The sequence below is a fragment of the Choloepus didactylus genome, chromosome 3, assembly GCF_015220235.1.
Source record: "Choloepus didactylus isolate mChoDid1 chromosome 3, mChoDid1.pri, whole genome shotgun sequence".
Classification (NCBI taxonomy): Eukaryota; Metazoa; Chordata; class Mammalia; order Pilosa; family Megalonychidae; genus Choloepus; species Choloepus didactylus.
The window spans coordinates 52,624,581-52,640,646 of record NC_051309.1 but is presented as its reverse complement, the minus strand read 5'-3'; the positions used below and the strand labels follow the sequence as shown (position 1 = coordinate 52,640,646).

The window sequence follows — 16,066 nt, the reverse complement described above, 5'->3', positions numbered from 1 at the left end:
GAGTGGGTTTATTTGGATTTATTCTATTTGGAGTTTGCTGGGCATTTATGCTTTGTGTATTTATATTGTGTAGAAGGTTTGGGAAGTTTTCCCCAACAATTTCTTTGAATACTCTTTCTAGACCTTTACCCTTCTCTTCCCCTTCTGGGACACCAATGAGTCTTAAGTTTGGACGTTTTATTTTATCTGTCGTATCCCTGAGATCCATTGCGATTTTTTCAACTTTTTTCTCCATTCTTTCTTTTGTTTTTTCATTTTCTGTTCTGTGGACTTCTAGGACTTTGAGTCTTTGTTCAACTTCCTCTAATCTTGTATTGTGAATATCCAGAATCTTTTTAATTTGGTCAACAGTTTCTTTTATTTCCATAAGATCTTCTATTCTTTTATTTATTCTTGCAATGTCTTCTTTACGTGCTTCTAGGGTCTTCTTTATGTTGCTTATATCCTGGGCCATGGTCTTCTTGATGTCCTTTAAATCCTTTGCCACGTTTTCATTCCTCGATTGTAGTTCTTTGATTAGTTGAGCCAAGAACTGGGTGTCTTCTGATATTTTGATATGGGTGTTTGGACTGGGGTTCTCCATATCGTCTGGTTTTATCATATGCATTGAGATTTTCTGTTGTTTTTGGCCTCCTGGCATTTGCTTTGCTTTATAGGGTTCTTTCGAGTTGTTAAAAAAAAAAAAAATGCCTATCTAATTTTTCAGAAACACAGGTTGGTGGCGTACACTTTCTCTAGCTAACCAGCAGGTGGCGTCTATGAGTCACCTATATCCCTCAAGTCAGCTCTCCCCAGCCTTGTCCCCGCGGTGTGTGTGGAAATGATTCTTGTGGGGCTTCAGTTGGTGCACTCAGTTTGGGTGTGTTGCTAGAGCCGTCCGCCCTGAATGTGGGGCATGTGTCTGGGTGGCCAGGGAGGCAGGGCAGTTTTAATATTCAGTCCCCCCAGGTGTTCCTGGAGATTCAAGGCTCTCACAAGATTCTAAGCCTTCATTTCGGATCTGTCCCAGATCCTCTCTCATGCTGACCCAGAAACCACCGGACTTGGCGCAGCATCCCTGGGTTTTCCGAGCGGGCCCTCTTTCTCAGCTGTGATCTTCCAGGACCTCTGCTGAGGGAGGGCTGTGCTACATCACAACTGTGTGCCGTCCCTCAAGGGAAGCTCCGGGCCGCCATGCTGTGCTGGGGCACTCTCAGCCTGATGCAAAAATGGTTGAACGGGGCGTCTCCACAACCCCCTCTCTTTGCACAGTTCCTCCTTCCCAGCTCCAGGACAACTGGCAGGGCTCTGGGCTGTGGGCACAACTCTGGACAGGAGTTTATCCAGCCCTCCGGGGATCCAGCTACAAGCCGCGGGGCTTCTCCCTCCCTCCGGCTCTCCCCTGCACTCCCCTGGTCCTGAGGGTGTCTGCTGCGAGCTATCCTCCATGGCCCACACTGAGAGGCCGGCTCAGCTCGCTCCTGTCATGTTCTGCTGTGCGGTTTCCACCATTGGCGACTGCCACGCTCCTGGGTTTCCCCCCCACCTTTTTGTTTTTTTTTTAAAGAACCAGTTTGTCTCCAACCGCCAACCCCCGGCTTCCCCACACCACAGCATGGCTGTAGGTCTTCCAGCCGGCTTACTCACTCATTTCGGAATACAGACTCCTGGTTACACCAAGTATACGGCCCCTGTGGTGCTAGGAGCCCTCGTCCAACTGGCGCATCGCTGAAACTGGTACTCTGGGTCCCCTTCTGGTTTTTTTCTAGTATTTTTCATGGAGATTTTTTTTTGTCCTGTCTCACCTAGCCGCCATCTTAGGTTCCTCCTCCCCTGTTTCTCTTAACCCAGACTATTTTTCATCTCTATGGTCATATTCTCTGATAATTTCTTTGTGTTTACTGTGGGGCTTAAAATTAAACTCTTAAATCCATAACAATCTTGTTTTTCTTTGATACCAGCTTAACTTCAATAGGACACATAAACTATGCTCCTGTACTCCTCCATTCCCCCACCTTTATATAGTTCTTGTCAAAACTTACATATTTTACGTTGAGTTCAAAACCACTGATTTATCATTAGAGTTTGTGTATTTTATATCATGTAGGAAGTAAATAGTGGAGTTACAATTCACACATTATTGACTTCTATTTGTATTCCATTGTGGTCAGAGAATGTGCTTTGAGTATATCCAATTTTTTTTTTTTAATTTATTGAGGCTTGTTTTATGTCCCAGCATATTAGTCCATCCTGGAGAAAGATCCATAATCACTAGAGAAAAATAAGTGTCTTGGTAATTTGGGACATAAGGTTCTATATATGTCTGTTAAAATTCTCTGTATCTCTTTCTCCTTTCTTTGTTTCTCTGTTGGTAGGGCTCCCTTTAGAATCTGAAGTATGGCAGGTCTTTTATTAGCAAAATCTCTCAGCATTTGTTTGTGAAAAATTTAAGCTCTCCCTCAAATTTGAAGGAGAGTTTTGCTGGATAAAGTATTCTTGGTTGTCAATTTTTCTCTCTCAGGATTTTAAATATGTCATGCCACTGCCTTCTTGCCTACATGGAAAGCTTTTACATAACGGGTGACCTTTAAATTGAGCCTTTAAAAATGAACAGGAGTTAACAAGATGAATTGTTCCCAGCAAGGCTGTGCACTGGATATTCTGAAAAATCTCCAGTTACAAAACACCAGAACAGCTGAACTAACTGCAATAAATACCCTTTTTAGAACCAGGAACATGGAACATTGAACTAGTGCTGAATCCCCCGTTGTCTTGAGGGCGTTGGCCAATGCCAGAAATGCAGAGCTCTGGGCTGAGGCTAGGGTAGGGGCATGCAGGGCACTGGACACAGGAGAGGAGCCTTGGGTCTGCCCAAGGTGAGGATTTGGAAATGAGGCTCCCCACAGGAAATCAGGAATCTTGAAGGCCCACGCCCTCTTCAGATAGGTAGGAGAGAAAGTATCTGCCTCTTTGTAAAGGCAAAGCACATAAAGATGTAACTTGTTTGTCTCAGATCGCGATTTTAGTTTTCTTTGGCATGCCTCAAGGCTGTGTGTGGTGGGGGGTAGTATTAGCATGGTCTGCCGTCTTTCCCTGGGACCCACAAATAATCCTGTGCTTAGGACCAGGTGTGTTGGCCTGGCAGCATAAATGGTAGATAAGGGGATGCTGGTACATTCCTGCCCCTATTGTCCCAAGCACATGTAAACTTCCACTGGAGACAGTCTGAATCTGGTGGGCATGTTTGACGACATCCAGGTCACACCCCAGTGGTATATCTGTTCGGCACTGCAGTAGCACATGAACCCGAGAGAGGGCTGCTGTGTGCTCAGCATCTCCCTGTGTGGGCCATGAATGGAGACCCACTGGTTATGGGGCACTGATGCCCACTAGTGAAGCTGACCTTATTCTATTTCTTATCTATGTGAGTAAAACATCTTTCCACTAGAGCCTGTGCAAATCGAGTCATGCTTTTGCTGGCAACCCCGACACCTCTCTCCTTCTGACCAACACCATGCTTAAGAGTCATGTATTCATTCATCTTTAGGGAGATGTGGTAGATTGAATTATGTACCCCAACACAGACATGGTCTTAATTTTAATCTGCATTCCTGTGGCTGTGAACCCATTGTAAGCAGGACCTCTTGAAGATACTATTTTTAGTGAATGTATGGCCCAACTGAGTGATGGTGAGCCTTAATCTGGATTACTGGACACCTTATCAAGAGAACCTGGAAGTCACGGGAGCTGGAAAGGACAGAACGTTGATTGCCATGTGAAGGGAGGCAGATATACAAGCCAGGGAACCCCAAGGATTGCTGGCAGCCACCACCAGAATGTCCAGACTTGCAGAGAAAGCAAGTTTTGCCTCTATCTTGATTTTAGACTTCTAATCTCAAAACCATGAGCCAATAAATTCCTGTTGTTTAAGCCAAACCATTGTGTTATATATATATATTTTTATCTTCATTTTATTGAGATATATTCACATACCACGCAGTCATACAAAACAAATCGTACTTTCGATTGTTCACAGTACCATTACATAGTTGTACATTCATCACCTAAATCAATCCCTGACACCTTCATTAGCACACACACAAAAATAACAAGAATAATAATTAGAGTGAAAAAGAGCAATTGAAGTAAAAAAGAACACTGGGTACCTTTGTCTGTTTGTTTCCTTCCCCTATTTTTCTACTCATCCATCCATAAACTAGACAAAGTGGAGGGTGGTCCTTATGGCCTTCCCAATCCCATTGTCACCCCTCATAAGCTACATTTTTATACAACTGTCTTCGAGATTCATGGGTTCTGGGTTGTAGTTTGATAGTTTCAGGTATCCACCACCAGCTACCCCAATTCTTTAGAACCTAAAAAGGGTTGTCTGAAGTGTGCGTAAGAGTGCCCACCAGAGTGACCTCTCGGCTCCTTTTGGAATCTCTCTGCCACTGAAGCTTATTTCATTTCCTTTCACATCCCCCTTTTGGTCAAGAAGATGTTCTCCGTCCCACAATGCCAGGTCTACATTCCTCCCCGGGAGTCATATTCCACGTTGCCAGGGAGATTCACTCCCCTGGGTGTCTGATCCCACGTAGGGGGAGGGCAGTGATTTCACCTTTCAAGTTGGCTTAGCCAGAGAGAGAGGGCCACATCTGGGCAACAAAGAGGCATTCGGGAGGAGGCTCTTAGGCACAATTATAGGGAGGCCTAGCCTCTCCTTTGCAGCAACCGTCTTCCCAAGGGTAAAACCTATGGTAGAGGGCTCAACCCATCAAACCACCAGTCCCCTATGTCTGTGGTCATGTTAGCAACCATGGAGGTGGGGTAGGCGAATACCCCTGCATTCTCCACAGGCTCCTCAAGGGGGCACTACATCTTTTTTTCCTTGTTTTTCTTTTTTTTTTTTTTTTTTAACTTTCCCTTCTTTTTTTTTTTTTTTTTGAAGATGCAGAAGTTTTTATTGGTCACCAGTTCCCCAGAGGGCACCCTGCTTCTGCTGCCTCAGTGCCTCAGAACTTGGGTGTCGTTGGTCTCAGATACCACTTTGCCGTCCACGATCCTGCGGGTGGTGGTCTTGTGGATGGTTTGCATGGAGTTGCTGCAGCCCAGGGCGTCACTGAGACTGCAGGAGGCCAGGCCCCAGTTACACACTGAAGTCCTCTCCATCTTCTAGCAGGCGGTGATAGGTGGCAATCTCAGTCTCCAGCTTGACCTTGATGTTCAGCAGGGCCTCGTACTCCTGGGCCTGGCGCTGCCCCTCTGCCCGGGTCTGTGCCAGCTCCGATTCCAGGTGCAGCAGGACCCCGTTGAGCTGCTCCATCTGCAGAGCATAGCGGGCTTCCACCTCCCGCAGGCTGTTCTCCAGGCTGGCTTTCAGATTCCTCATGGAGTCCAGGTCAATTTCCAAGGACTGGACAGTACGTCTCAGCTCCGTGAGTGTCATCTCAGCAGCTCCTATCTCAGCGGACTGAGAGGTGACCACTGTGGTGCTCTCTTCAATCTGCTGAGACCAGTACTTGTCCAGCTCCTCTCGGTTCTTCTGAGCCAACTCGTCATACTGGGCTCGGATGTCTGCCATGATCTTGCTGAGGTCCTGAGACTTGGGGGCATCCACCTCCACGGTCAGCCCAGAGCTGGCAATCTGTGCTTGTAGGCCCTTTACTTCCTCCTCATGGTTCTTCTTCATGAAGAGCAGCTCCTCTTTGAGAGCCTCGATGTCCGTCTCCAGCTGCAGCCGGGTGACGTTGGTGTCATCAATGACCTTGCGGAGCCCATGGATGTCGCTCTCAACAGACTGGCGCATGGCCAGCTCAGTCTCGTACTTGACTCTGAAGTCATCTGCAGCCAGCCGGGCATGGTCAATCTGCAGAACGATGCGGGCGTTGTCCACAGAAACCTCAAAGATCTGAGCCCTCAGTTCCTCGATGATCTTGAAGTAGTGGCTCCAGTCCCTGACCTGGGGTCCCTTCTTCTCCAGGTGTTCCCAAATTTTGCCCTCCAGTCTCCGATTCTCAGTCTCCAGGCTTCTTACCCTGTCCAGGTAGGAGGCTAGGTGGTCGTTGAGGGCTTGCATCCTTGTCTTGTTCCTGATCTTAGAGGGAAGGCTTTCAGTCTCTCACCATTGAGTACTATGCTGGCTGTGGGTTTTTCATATATGCTCTTTATCATGTTGAGGAAGTTTCCTTCAATTCCTACCTTTTGAAGTGTTTTTATCAAAAAGGGATGTTGGATTTTGTCAAATGCTTTTTCGGCATCTATTGAGATGATCAATTGATTTTTCCCTTTCGAGTTTTTAATGTGTTGTAATACATTGATTGTTTTTCTTATGTTGAACCATCCTTGCATGCCTGGAATGAACCCCACTTGGTCATGGTGTATGATATTTTTAATGTGTCTTTGGATTCGATTTGCAAGTATTTTGTTGAGGATTTTTGCATCTATATTCATTAGGGAGATTGGCTGGTAGTTTTCCTTTTTTGTAGCATCTTTGCCTGGTTTTGGTATTAGATTGATGTTAGCTTCATAAAATGAGTTAGGTAGTGTTCCCTTTTCTTCAATGTTTTGAAAGAGTTTGAGTAAGATTGGTGTCAGTTCTTTCTGGAAAGTTTGGTAGAATTCCCCTGTGAAGCCATCTGGCCCTGGGCATTTATTTGTGGGAAGATTTTTGATGACTGATTGGATCTCTTTGCTTGTGATGGGTTGGTTGAGGTCTTCTATTTCTTCTCTGGTCAGTCTAGGTTGTTCATATGTTTCCAGGAAATTGTCCATTTCTTCTACATTGTCCAGTTTGTTGCCATACAGTTGTTCATAATATCCTCTTATAATTTTTTTAATTTCTTCAGGATCTGCAGTTATGTCCCCTTTTTCATTCATTATTTTGTTTATATGGGTCTTCTCTCTTTTTGATTTTGTCAGTCTAGCTAGGGGCTTGTCAATCTTGTTGATCTTCTCAAAGAACCAACTTTTGGTGATATTTATCCTCTCTATTGTTTTTCTGTTCTCTATGTCATTTATTTCTGCTTTAATCCTTGTTATTTCTTTTCTTCTACTTGGTTTAGGATTGGTTTGCTGTTCATTTTCTAGCTTCTTCAGTTGATCCATTAGTTCTTTGATTTTGGCTCTTTCTTCCTTTTTAATATATGTGTTTAGTGCTATAAATTTCCCCCTCAGCACTGCTTTTGCTGCATCCCATAGGTTTTGGTATGTTGTGTTCTCATTTTCATTCGTCTCTATATATTTGGCAATTTCTCTTGCTATTTCTTCGTTAACCCACTGATTGTTTAGGAGTGTGTTGTTTAACCTCCAGGTATTTGTGAATTTTCTAAGTCTCTGATGGTTATTGACTTCTAATTGTATTCCATTGTGGTCAGAGAATGTTCTTTGAATAATTTCAATCTTTTTAAATTTATTGAGGCTTGTTTTTTGTCCCAGCATATGATCTATTCTGGAGAAAGTTCCATGAGCACTAGAAAAGTATGTGTATCCTGGTGATTTGGGATGTAATGTCCTGTATATGTCTGTTAAATCTAATTCATTTATCAGATTGTTTAGGTTTTCAATTTCCTTATTGGTCTTCTGTCTGGCTGATCTATCTATAGGAGAGAGTGCTGTGTTGAAGTCTCCCACGATTATTGTGGAAACATCCATTGCTTCCTTTAGTTTTGCCAGTGTTTCTCTCATGTATTTTGTGGCACCTTGATTGGGTGCATAGACATTTACGATTGTTATTTCTTCTTGTTGAATTGCCCCTTTTATTAGTATGTAGTGGCCTTCTTTGTCTCTCAAAACATCCCTGCATTTAAAGTCTATTTTATCTGAGATTAATATTGCTACACCTGCTTTCTTCTGGCTGTAGCTTGCATGAAATATTTTTTTCCATCCTTTCACTTTCAGTTTCTTTGTGTCCCTGTGTCTAAGATGTGTCTCTTGTATGCAACATATTGATGGTTCATTTTTTTTGATCCATTCTGCGAATCTATATCTTTTAATTGGGGAGTTTAATCCATTTACATTCAATGTCATAACCGTGAAGGCATTTCTTGAATCAGCCATCTTATCCTTTGGTTTATGTTTGTCATATTTTTCCCCTCTCTCTATTAATATCCTTTATTGTACCCATACCGAATCTCTTTAGTACTGAACCTTTCTCCAAGTCTCTCTGTCCTTTCTTTGTTTCTCTGTCTGTAGGGCTCCCTTTAGCATCTCCAGTAGGGCAGGTCTCTTGTTAGCAAATTCTCTCAGCATTTGTTTGTCTGTGAAAAATTTAAGCTCTCCTTCAAATTTGAAGGAGAGCTTTGCTGGATAAAGTATCCTTGGCTGGAAATTTTTCTCACTCAGAATTTTAAATATATCGTGCCACTGCCTTCTTGCCTCCATGGTGGCTGCTGAGTAGTCACTACTTCGTCTTATGCTGTTTCCTTTGTATGTGGTGAATTGCTTTTCTCTTGCTGCTTTCAGAAGTTGCTCCTTCTCTTCTGTGTTTGACAGTGTGATCATAATATGTCTCGGAGTGGGTTTATTTGGATTTATTCTATTTGGAGTTCGCTGAGCATTTATGATTTGTGTATTTATGTTGTTTAGAAGATTTGGGAAGTTTTCCCCAACAATTCTTTGAATACTCTTCCTAGACCTTTACCCTTTTCTTCCCCTTCTGGAACACCAATGAGTCTTATATTCGGACATTTCATATTATCTATCATATCCCTGAAGTCCATTTCGATTTTTTTCAATTTTTTTCCCCATTCTTTCTTTTATGCTTTCATTTTCCATTCTGTCATCTTCCAGGTCACTGATTCGTTGTTCAACTTCCTCTAGTCTTGTACTATGAGTGTCCAGAATCTTTTTAATTTGGTCAACAGTTTCTTTAATTTCCATAAGATCATCCATTTTTTTATTTAGTCTTGCAGTGTCTTCTTTATGCTCTTCTAGGGTCTTCTTGATCTCCTTTGTATCCCGTACTATGGTTTCATTGTTCATCTTTAGTTCTTTGAGTAGCTGCTCTAGGTGCTGTGTCTCTTCTGGTCTTTTGATTTGGGTGCTTGGGCTTGGGTTATCCATATCGTCTGGTTTTTTCATATGCTTTATAGTTTTCTGTTGTTTTTGGCCTCTTGGCATTTGCTGAATTGATAGGGTTCTTTTAGGATTTGTAGACCAGTTGAAGTTCTTATCTCTAATTTATCAGATCTACAGCTTCGTGGAGTACACTTTCTCTAACTTACCAGCAGGTGGCGTCCACGAGCCACCTGTTCTCCACAAGCCAGTTCTCCCCTGCTTAGCCTTTTTGGTGAGTGGGGGAGTGAGTCTTGTGGGGTCCAATTGGTGTACCAAGCTTGCGTGTGTAGTTGGTGTTGCCTGCCCTGTATATGGGGCGTGTTTCTGGGCAGTCAGGGAGGGGGGTGGCTCTAACAATCAAATCTCCCTGGTGATCCTAGAGTTTTAAAGCTGCTGCAATAGTCTAATCCTTCAGTTCAGTCCTGCCACAGTTTGTCTCTGCCACTGACCCACAAGTCCTTGGTATTGGCGTATGGCTCCTGAGACTTGCAAGTGGGCCCCTCTTCCAGGCTGTGCACCCCGGGTCCTCTGTTGAGGGATGACTGTGCTATGTCACAGGTGAGTGCCATCCCCCCAGGGCAGTTCTGCGCTGCTGGGCTGTGTAGGGAGGCTCCCAGTCTGCTGAAATGATGGCTGAATGGGGCTTTGTTAATTCACACTGCTCCACCTTCCCAACTCTGGGACAATCAGCTGAGGTTGCAGGGAAGGCTAATGTCCACGCCCAGTTTTGTGGTGTGTGCCTGTTATTTGAAGCATTTCCGTCACACTGGGTTGTCTGGGGCAGTTCTGGGCTATGGGGCTGGCGATGGGCAGGAGTGTTTCCTGTCCACCAGGATGATGGCTGTGAGCGGCCACCCCCCTTTTCTTGGGAAGTTGTGGTGTTTAGTGAATTTTCTCAGCCACTGGATTATTGCCTTTTGTCTCAGAGCTCTCTTAGTTCTGCTCTTGTCTTGACCTGCCCAAATTGCAAGTCTTTGAAGCTTTCTGTATTGGGCTTCTTAGAGTAATTGTTTTAGAAAAAGAAAAAAGGATTAAAAAAAAGGGCCCTCCTCAGAGATCTTTTGGGCTATTGAAATGCTAAGAGACAAAGCAATTAGGGCCATTAAGGAAAGGTCCACAGGGCAGAGAGATCAGCTTTTGTTCGGGATTTGCATATGGGCCTCAGGGCCTGAGCTCTGCCCTTCCCTTTTCTATGTTCACCAGAACTCCAAAAATCCTCCGCTTTTATTTTGGAGTTTTTCGTGTTATTTTTTTCTATGCCTGTCTCCTCTCTGCTGGGCTGGCTGCTCTCAGATTCTCTGGTGTCTGGTCTCAGTCTATCTATGGTTGGAGTTTGGATCAGTAGAATGAGTTTCTGATAAGGGCCGCCACTGCAGTTCTCCCTTCTCCTTCCTGGAGCTGACAGCCCCTCCTCCCACGGGACTGAGCCTGGCAGGGAGGGGTGCGGGTCCCCTGGCCACGAAAACTTACAGATTTCGCTGATCTCAGCAGTTCGACGTTTTCATGAGTGTTGTATGAAGTATGCCCAAAGTCAGATTGCTCTGTGGTGTCCAGTCCACGCAGTTCCTGGCTTTCTACCTACTTTCCTCGAGGAGTAACTAAAACATACAGCTCACCAGTCTGCCATCTTGCCCCGCCTCTCCCATTGTGTTACATTTTGTGATAACTGCTTAAGCAAACTAGGACAGTTTTCATACATAAAAAAGAATCTCATTGGGGATGCCTGATTTTAGTCAGCTTTTCTTTAACTTTCTTTATAAGAGAAGGAATTTGGAAAATTTTCACACAAGGGGAACATTTTGGAAAAACTCCTTTAATTCAAGGTCAACAAATTTAATTGATTATTTTGTAAAAATGAATTCTCATAGATTTGTTAAATATTTTATGTTGTTACTCTCTACAAATGTTTTTTTTTAAAGTTTATTTCAAAATTTCAGGACTTCATGACCATCTTCTAGAATTAAAGCTATGGAAATATTATATTGAGAAAACTCATAGAAATGAATTTATGGCTGCTTTTTTCACTGATGTGTTCCAAGCGCCTAGAACCACACTTGACTTGGTAGGTGCTCAATAAATATTAGTTGAGTGAATGAACAAAAAGTTAGAATTGGGAATAATTTTAAAGATCAACTAATCCAGTTTGTATTTCGCTCTATGTATTCCTTCCACAGCTTTCTAGTCTTGAGTCCTTAATATTTGTAGAGCACTTTAGGGTTGACAGTTTATTCATATCCATTATCTTATCTCATCTTCAACAGTGTTCTGTGATCACTATTAGTATCCTCCTCACTTAATAGTTGGAAAAACAGAGACTCCAAAAAATAAGTAACACGTCCAAGACAACACAGCCAGTTATGGACAGAAGTGGGGTCACCAGTTACTTTGTTCTATTCATTGCAAGTTTGTCGGCCCAGCACTCTCTTAGCTGCTTGCTCCATAGAGACCCCCTATACCACCCCATGCCATCCTGGGCCCTGTTGTGGATTGTAAGGTCTCCTCTTTGCAGGAAAAGGCAGAGTGAGCCGAGCAACCCTGAGTAGCACCAAAGACACCAATTCCTTGGAAGGGCTTTCAGTGCACCCTGGTGGCTCTGGGCAACACTGCTCTGTGTTGGGAAGAATGTCCTCTGTTTTAAAGATTCTTGAAAAGACATCAAGACAGTAATCTACGTCATCTCAGCTCCTCATCAGCACATTGTCCATTAAAAAAAGAAAAACTTCAGCTGTTTGTTCTGCACTGCTTACATCAGTACCTTAAACCATGGCAAGAATGAAGAGAAGAAAGAGCTAAAGCATTTTCGGTGACTGCAGTAGAGGAGACACTCAATGAATGTTATTGTTTTAGTTTCCTAAGCTGCTTAAAGCAAATACCATGAAATGTGTCAGGTTAAACAATGGGGAAATGTCCAAATCAAGGCATCGTCAAGGCAGTGCACTCTTCCCGAAGACCAGCTGCCATGATCCTTGGCTCCTCTGTCACATGGCAGAACACCTGTGGGCGTCTGCTGGTTTGGGCTGGTTTCATTGATTTCAGCTTCTTGCTTCCGTGAATCTCTCTGTGTGTCTGAATTTCATTCCCTTATAAAGGCCTCCAGAAATAGGATTACGACCCATCATGATTGAGGTGGGACACGCCTTAACTGAAGTAACCTTATCAAAAAAACTGAAGTAACCTTTTTTTTTTTTTAACCTTTACATTAAGGTTAATGTAAACCCTTAAAATGGGTTTACATCCACAGGAATGGATTAGATTTAAGAACATGTTTTTTGGGAACACATACAGTTTCAAACCACCACTGTTATCTTAATTAGTTAAATAGCTGTCAATTTTGTCAAAATTGGGTTTCTCAAAGACTGCTTTTAACAATTGTATCCCTCTTTCAGCCTTATGAGAATAGTTTTATCAAGAATTAGTGGGGATATAGAAGAAAATGTTCTTAGTATGTATACAAGATATCTGGCCCAAATCAAAATAGAATCTCTGCCTCTATTCAAAGGACTTTTCCAGAGGACTAATTGAGACAAGGTGGAATTCCATGAATGTTATTTATCAGTACAACTCAGTTTGGAAAGAACTAACTTACTTATGACAGAATATAACATATCACCCAGGTGTGGCTTCTTAAAGAACACAGATCAAAAATAGGCAACTTTTTAAAATGTGGCAACAGCATAGAAGTAAAAAGAACTAAAACTCATTCATTTAACTATAATGCAGATGCTAGTTCCCTAAATGTCCAAAATTCCATCTTAGGTCATCCTGCCCTGATTAATTTGAACGTTTCTTCCACTTACAGTGGGAAGCCTGGAGACCCTCTGTATCTCAAAGCGGGGGGCGGGGGGGGGTTGGTTATGCCAACTCTAATCACCTTTGACTTCCGATTACTGCCTTGTTATAATGCTCAAACTTTAATGTATGTTGTAACTTTTCCATACAATATTGCCCTTTTGAGACTACCCTGGTACTAATCCAACAAAATTCAAGCAAGATTTTACTGAAAATTTAGGGCGAAAGAGCACAGCATAGCAATGTAAAACTAAATATTCATGTATCCTTAAACACCTTAGTATTTGTAATACTTTTTTCAAGCTTTATACAAAAGTTATCATTTAGTATTTAATCTTCTGAGTTTTACTTACTGTACCTTGTTTCTAAAATTTATCCATACAATTATAGCTTCAATAACAATGATAATTTTCTGGTTCTTAAGCTGGGTGGTGACTTCACAAGTGTTGGTTTTATTTTCATGCTTCCAAATATTAAATATTGTTGTGTATTCATTTATATGTATCAAGTGTTAGAAAAAATTTTTAACTAAATATTCGTCGACTCATTTGTTAAAGTTCCCAAGCCTCCAGGAACTTCTCACTTCTGATCGTCCCTTCCACAGAGTCTAATCTAAGGCCATGTTACTTGGCTCTACCGTCCCTACTCTCATTTGCTTTATTCTAGTTGTAGCTCTCAATCCTTCAATTCCTGGTACTGATTTTTCTAAATGTATTGAAATATATATTCACATACCATACAGTTCATTCAAAGTGTACAATCAATGGCTTTTAGTATAATCACCGAGTTGTGCATTCATCACAATAATCAATTTTAGAACATTTTTATTACTCCCAAAAGGAAAATCCCATATTCCTTAGCAATCACCTCTTAATTCCTCTATTCTTCCCCAACCCTGTATAGCCATTAATATAATTCTGTCTCTATAGATTTATTTACATTTACATTTTATATAAATGGAATCATACAATAGGTAGTACTATTTCTAGTATCTTTCACTTAGCATAATGCTTTTTTAAAAATTATTATTTTTAATTTGTTTACATAGAAGTCATGTAAAAAATACATTGTTCCCATATACCCCCCTATTGTTGACACTTTGCATTGATGTGTTACCTTTGTTACAATTGATGAAAGAACATTAAAATATTCCTGTTAACTATAGTCCATAAGTCTACATTAGGTGTATTTTTCCCACGTACCACCCTATTATAACACCTTGTAATAATGAGGCACATTTGTTAGAATTTATGAAAGAATATTCTTAGTATTTGTACTACTACCACAATCGTCATCCACAACAGGGTTCACTTTGTTATACAGTCCCGTGTTTTATCTTCTAACATTTCTTCTAGTAACATAACACGACCCAAAACTTATCCTCTCAACCATATACGTACAATTCAGCGCTATTAATTATACTCATAGTAATGTGCTACCATCACCTTTATCCATTTCCAAACATTTTCAATCAACCTAAATAGAAATTCTGCACAAATTAAGCATCAGCTCCCCATTCTCTACCCCCTGATAACCTATACTCTACATTCTAACTCTATGAGTTTGCTTCTTATAAGTAGTTCATAACAGTGAACTCCTACCATATTTGTCCTTTTATGTCTGGCTTATTTCACTCAACATAATGTCCTTAAGATTCATCCATCTCATTGCATGCCTCAGGACTTTATTCCTTTTTTGCAGCTGAATAATATTCCTTCATGTTTATGTATATATACCATATTGTATTTATCCACTCATTGGTTGGTAGACACTTGGATTCCTTCCATCTTTTGGCAATTGTGAATAATGTTGCTATGAACATCAGTGTGCAAATGTCTGTATGACTCTCTGCTGACAGTTCTTCTGGGTATGTACCAGTAGTGGGATTGCTGGATCATATGGAAATCCTATACTTAGGTTCCTAAGGAACTGCCAAACTGTCTTCCACAGTGGCTGCATTATTTTGCATTCCCACCAGCATTGAATAAATGTTCCTGTTTCTTCACAACTTCTCCAACACTTGTAATTTTGTTTGTTTGTTTTTTTTAATAGTGGCCATTCTAGTAGGAGTGAAATGATATCTCATCGTGGTTTTGACTTGCATTTCCCTAATAGCTAGTGAGGTTGGACATCTTTTCCTGTGGTTTTTAGCTGTTTGTATCTCCTCTTTGGAAAAATGTCTATCAAGTCTTTTACTCATTTTAAAATTGAGTTGTTTGTCTTTTTATTGTTGATTTGTAGGATTTCTTTATATATTCTGGATGTTAGACCCTTATCATATATGTGATTTCAAAATATTTTCTCCCATTGAGTAGGTTGCCTTCTCACCTTCTTTACAAAGTCTTTTGATGCACAAAAGATTTTTAATTTTGAGAGGTCTCATTCATCTATTTTTTCTTTCATTGTTTGTGCTTTGTGTGTAAAGTCTAAGAAACCAGTGCCTACATCAAAAGATCTTGAAGATGCTTCCCTACCTTTTCTTCCAGGTGTTTTATAGTCCCAGCTTTCATATTTAGATCTTTGATCCATTTTGAAATAATTTATGTGTAAGGAGTGAGATAGGGGCCCTCTTTCATTCTTCCATTTGGATATCCAATTCTCCCAGCACCATTTGTTGAAGAGACTATTCTGTTCCAGTTGGGTAGGCTTGGCAACCTTGTCAAATATCAATTGGCCATAGATGTGAAGGTCTATTTCTGAACTCTCAATTTGATTCCATTTGTCAATATATCTATCTTTGTGCCACTAACTATCCTGTTTTGACCACTGTAGCTTTGTAATATGCTTTCAAGTCAGGAAGTCTGAGTCTGCCAACCTCATTCTTCTTTTTCAAGATGTTTTTGACTACTCTTGGCTTCTTTCTCTTCCATATAAATTTGATGATTGACTTTTCCATTTCTGTAAAGTAGGCTGTTGGAATTTTGATTGGGATTGCATTGAATCTGTGTATCAATTTGGGTAGCATTGACATCTTAACAATATTTAGTCTTCTAATCCATGAACACAGAATATCCTTCCAGATATTTAGATCTTCTTTGATTTCTTTTAGCAGTGTTTTGTAGTTTTCTGTTTACAAGTCCTTTAATTACATCCTTGGTTAATTTATTCCTAGGTATTTGATTCTATTAATTGCTATTGTAAATGGATTTTTTTTTCTTGATTTCCTCCTCAGATTGCTCATGATTGGAGTAGAGAGACACTTTTGATTTTTGTGTGTTGATCTTGTATCCTGCCACTCCACTGA

General features: G+C 41.3%; 1 protein-coding gene across 1 annotated transcript in view; it reads right to left on the bottom strand.

The window, feature by feature from the left end:
* Positions 1-4,956: 4,956 nt before the first annotated feature.
* The window catches only part of LOC119530256 (keratin, type I cytoskeletal 18-like), a 49,324-nt gene continuing 38,214 nt past the window's right edge, over positions 4,957-16,066 (bottom strand). Inside the window, exons 3-4 of the mRNA XM_037831425.1 lie at positions 5,130-6,068; positions 4,957-5,098 (exon numbers count right to left, since the gene is read on the bottom strand). Coding sequence (XP_037687353.1) covers positions 4,984-5,098; positions 5,130-6,068 — 1,054 coding nt within the window. The 3' untranslated portion in view covers positions 4,957-4,983. The remainder of the gene's footprint in view (positions 5,099-5,129; positions 6,069-16,066) is intronic.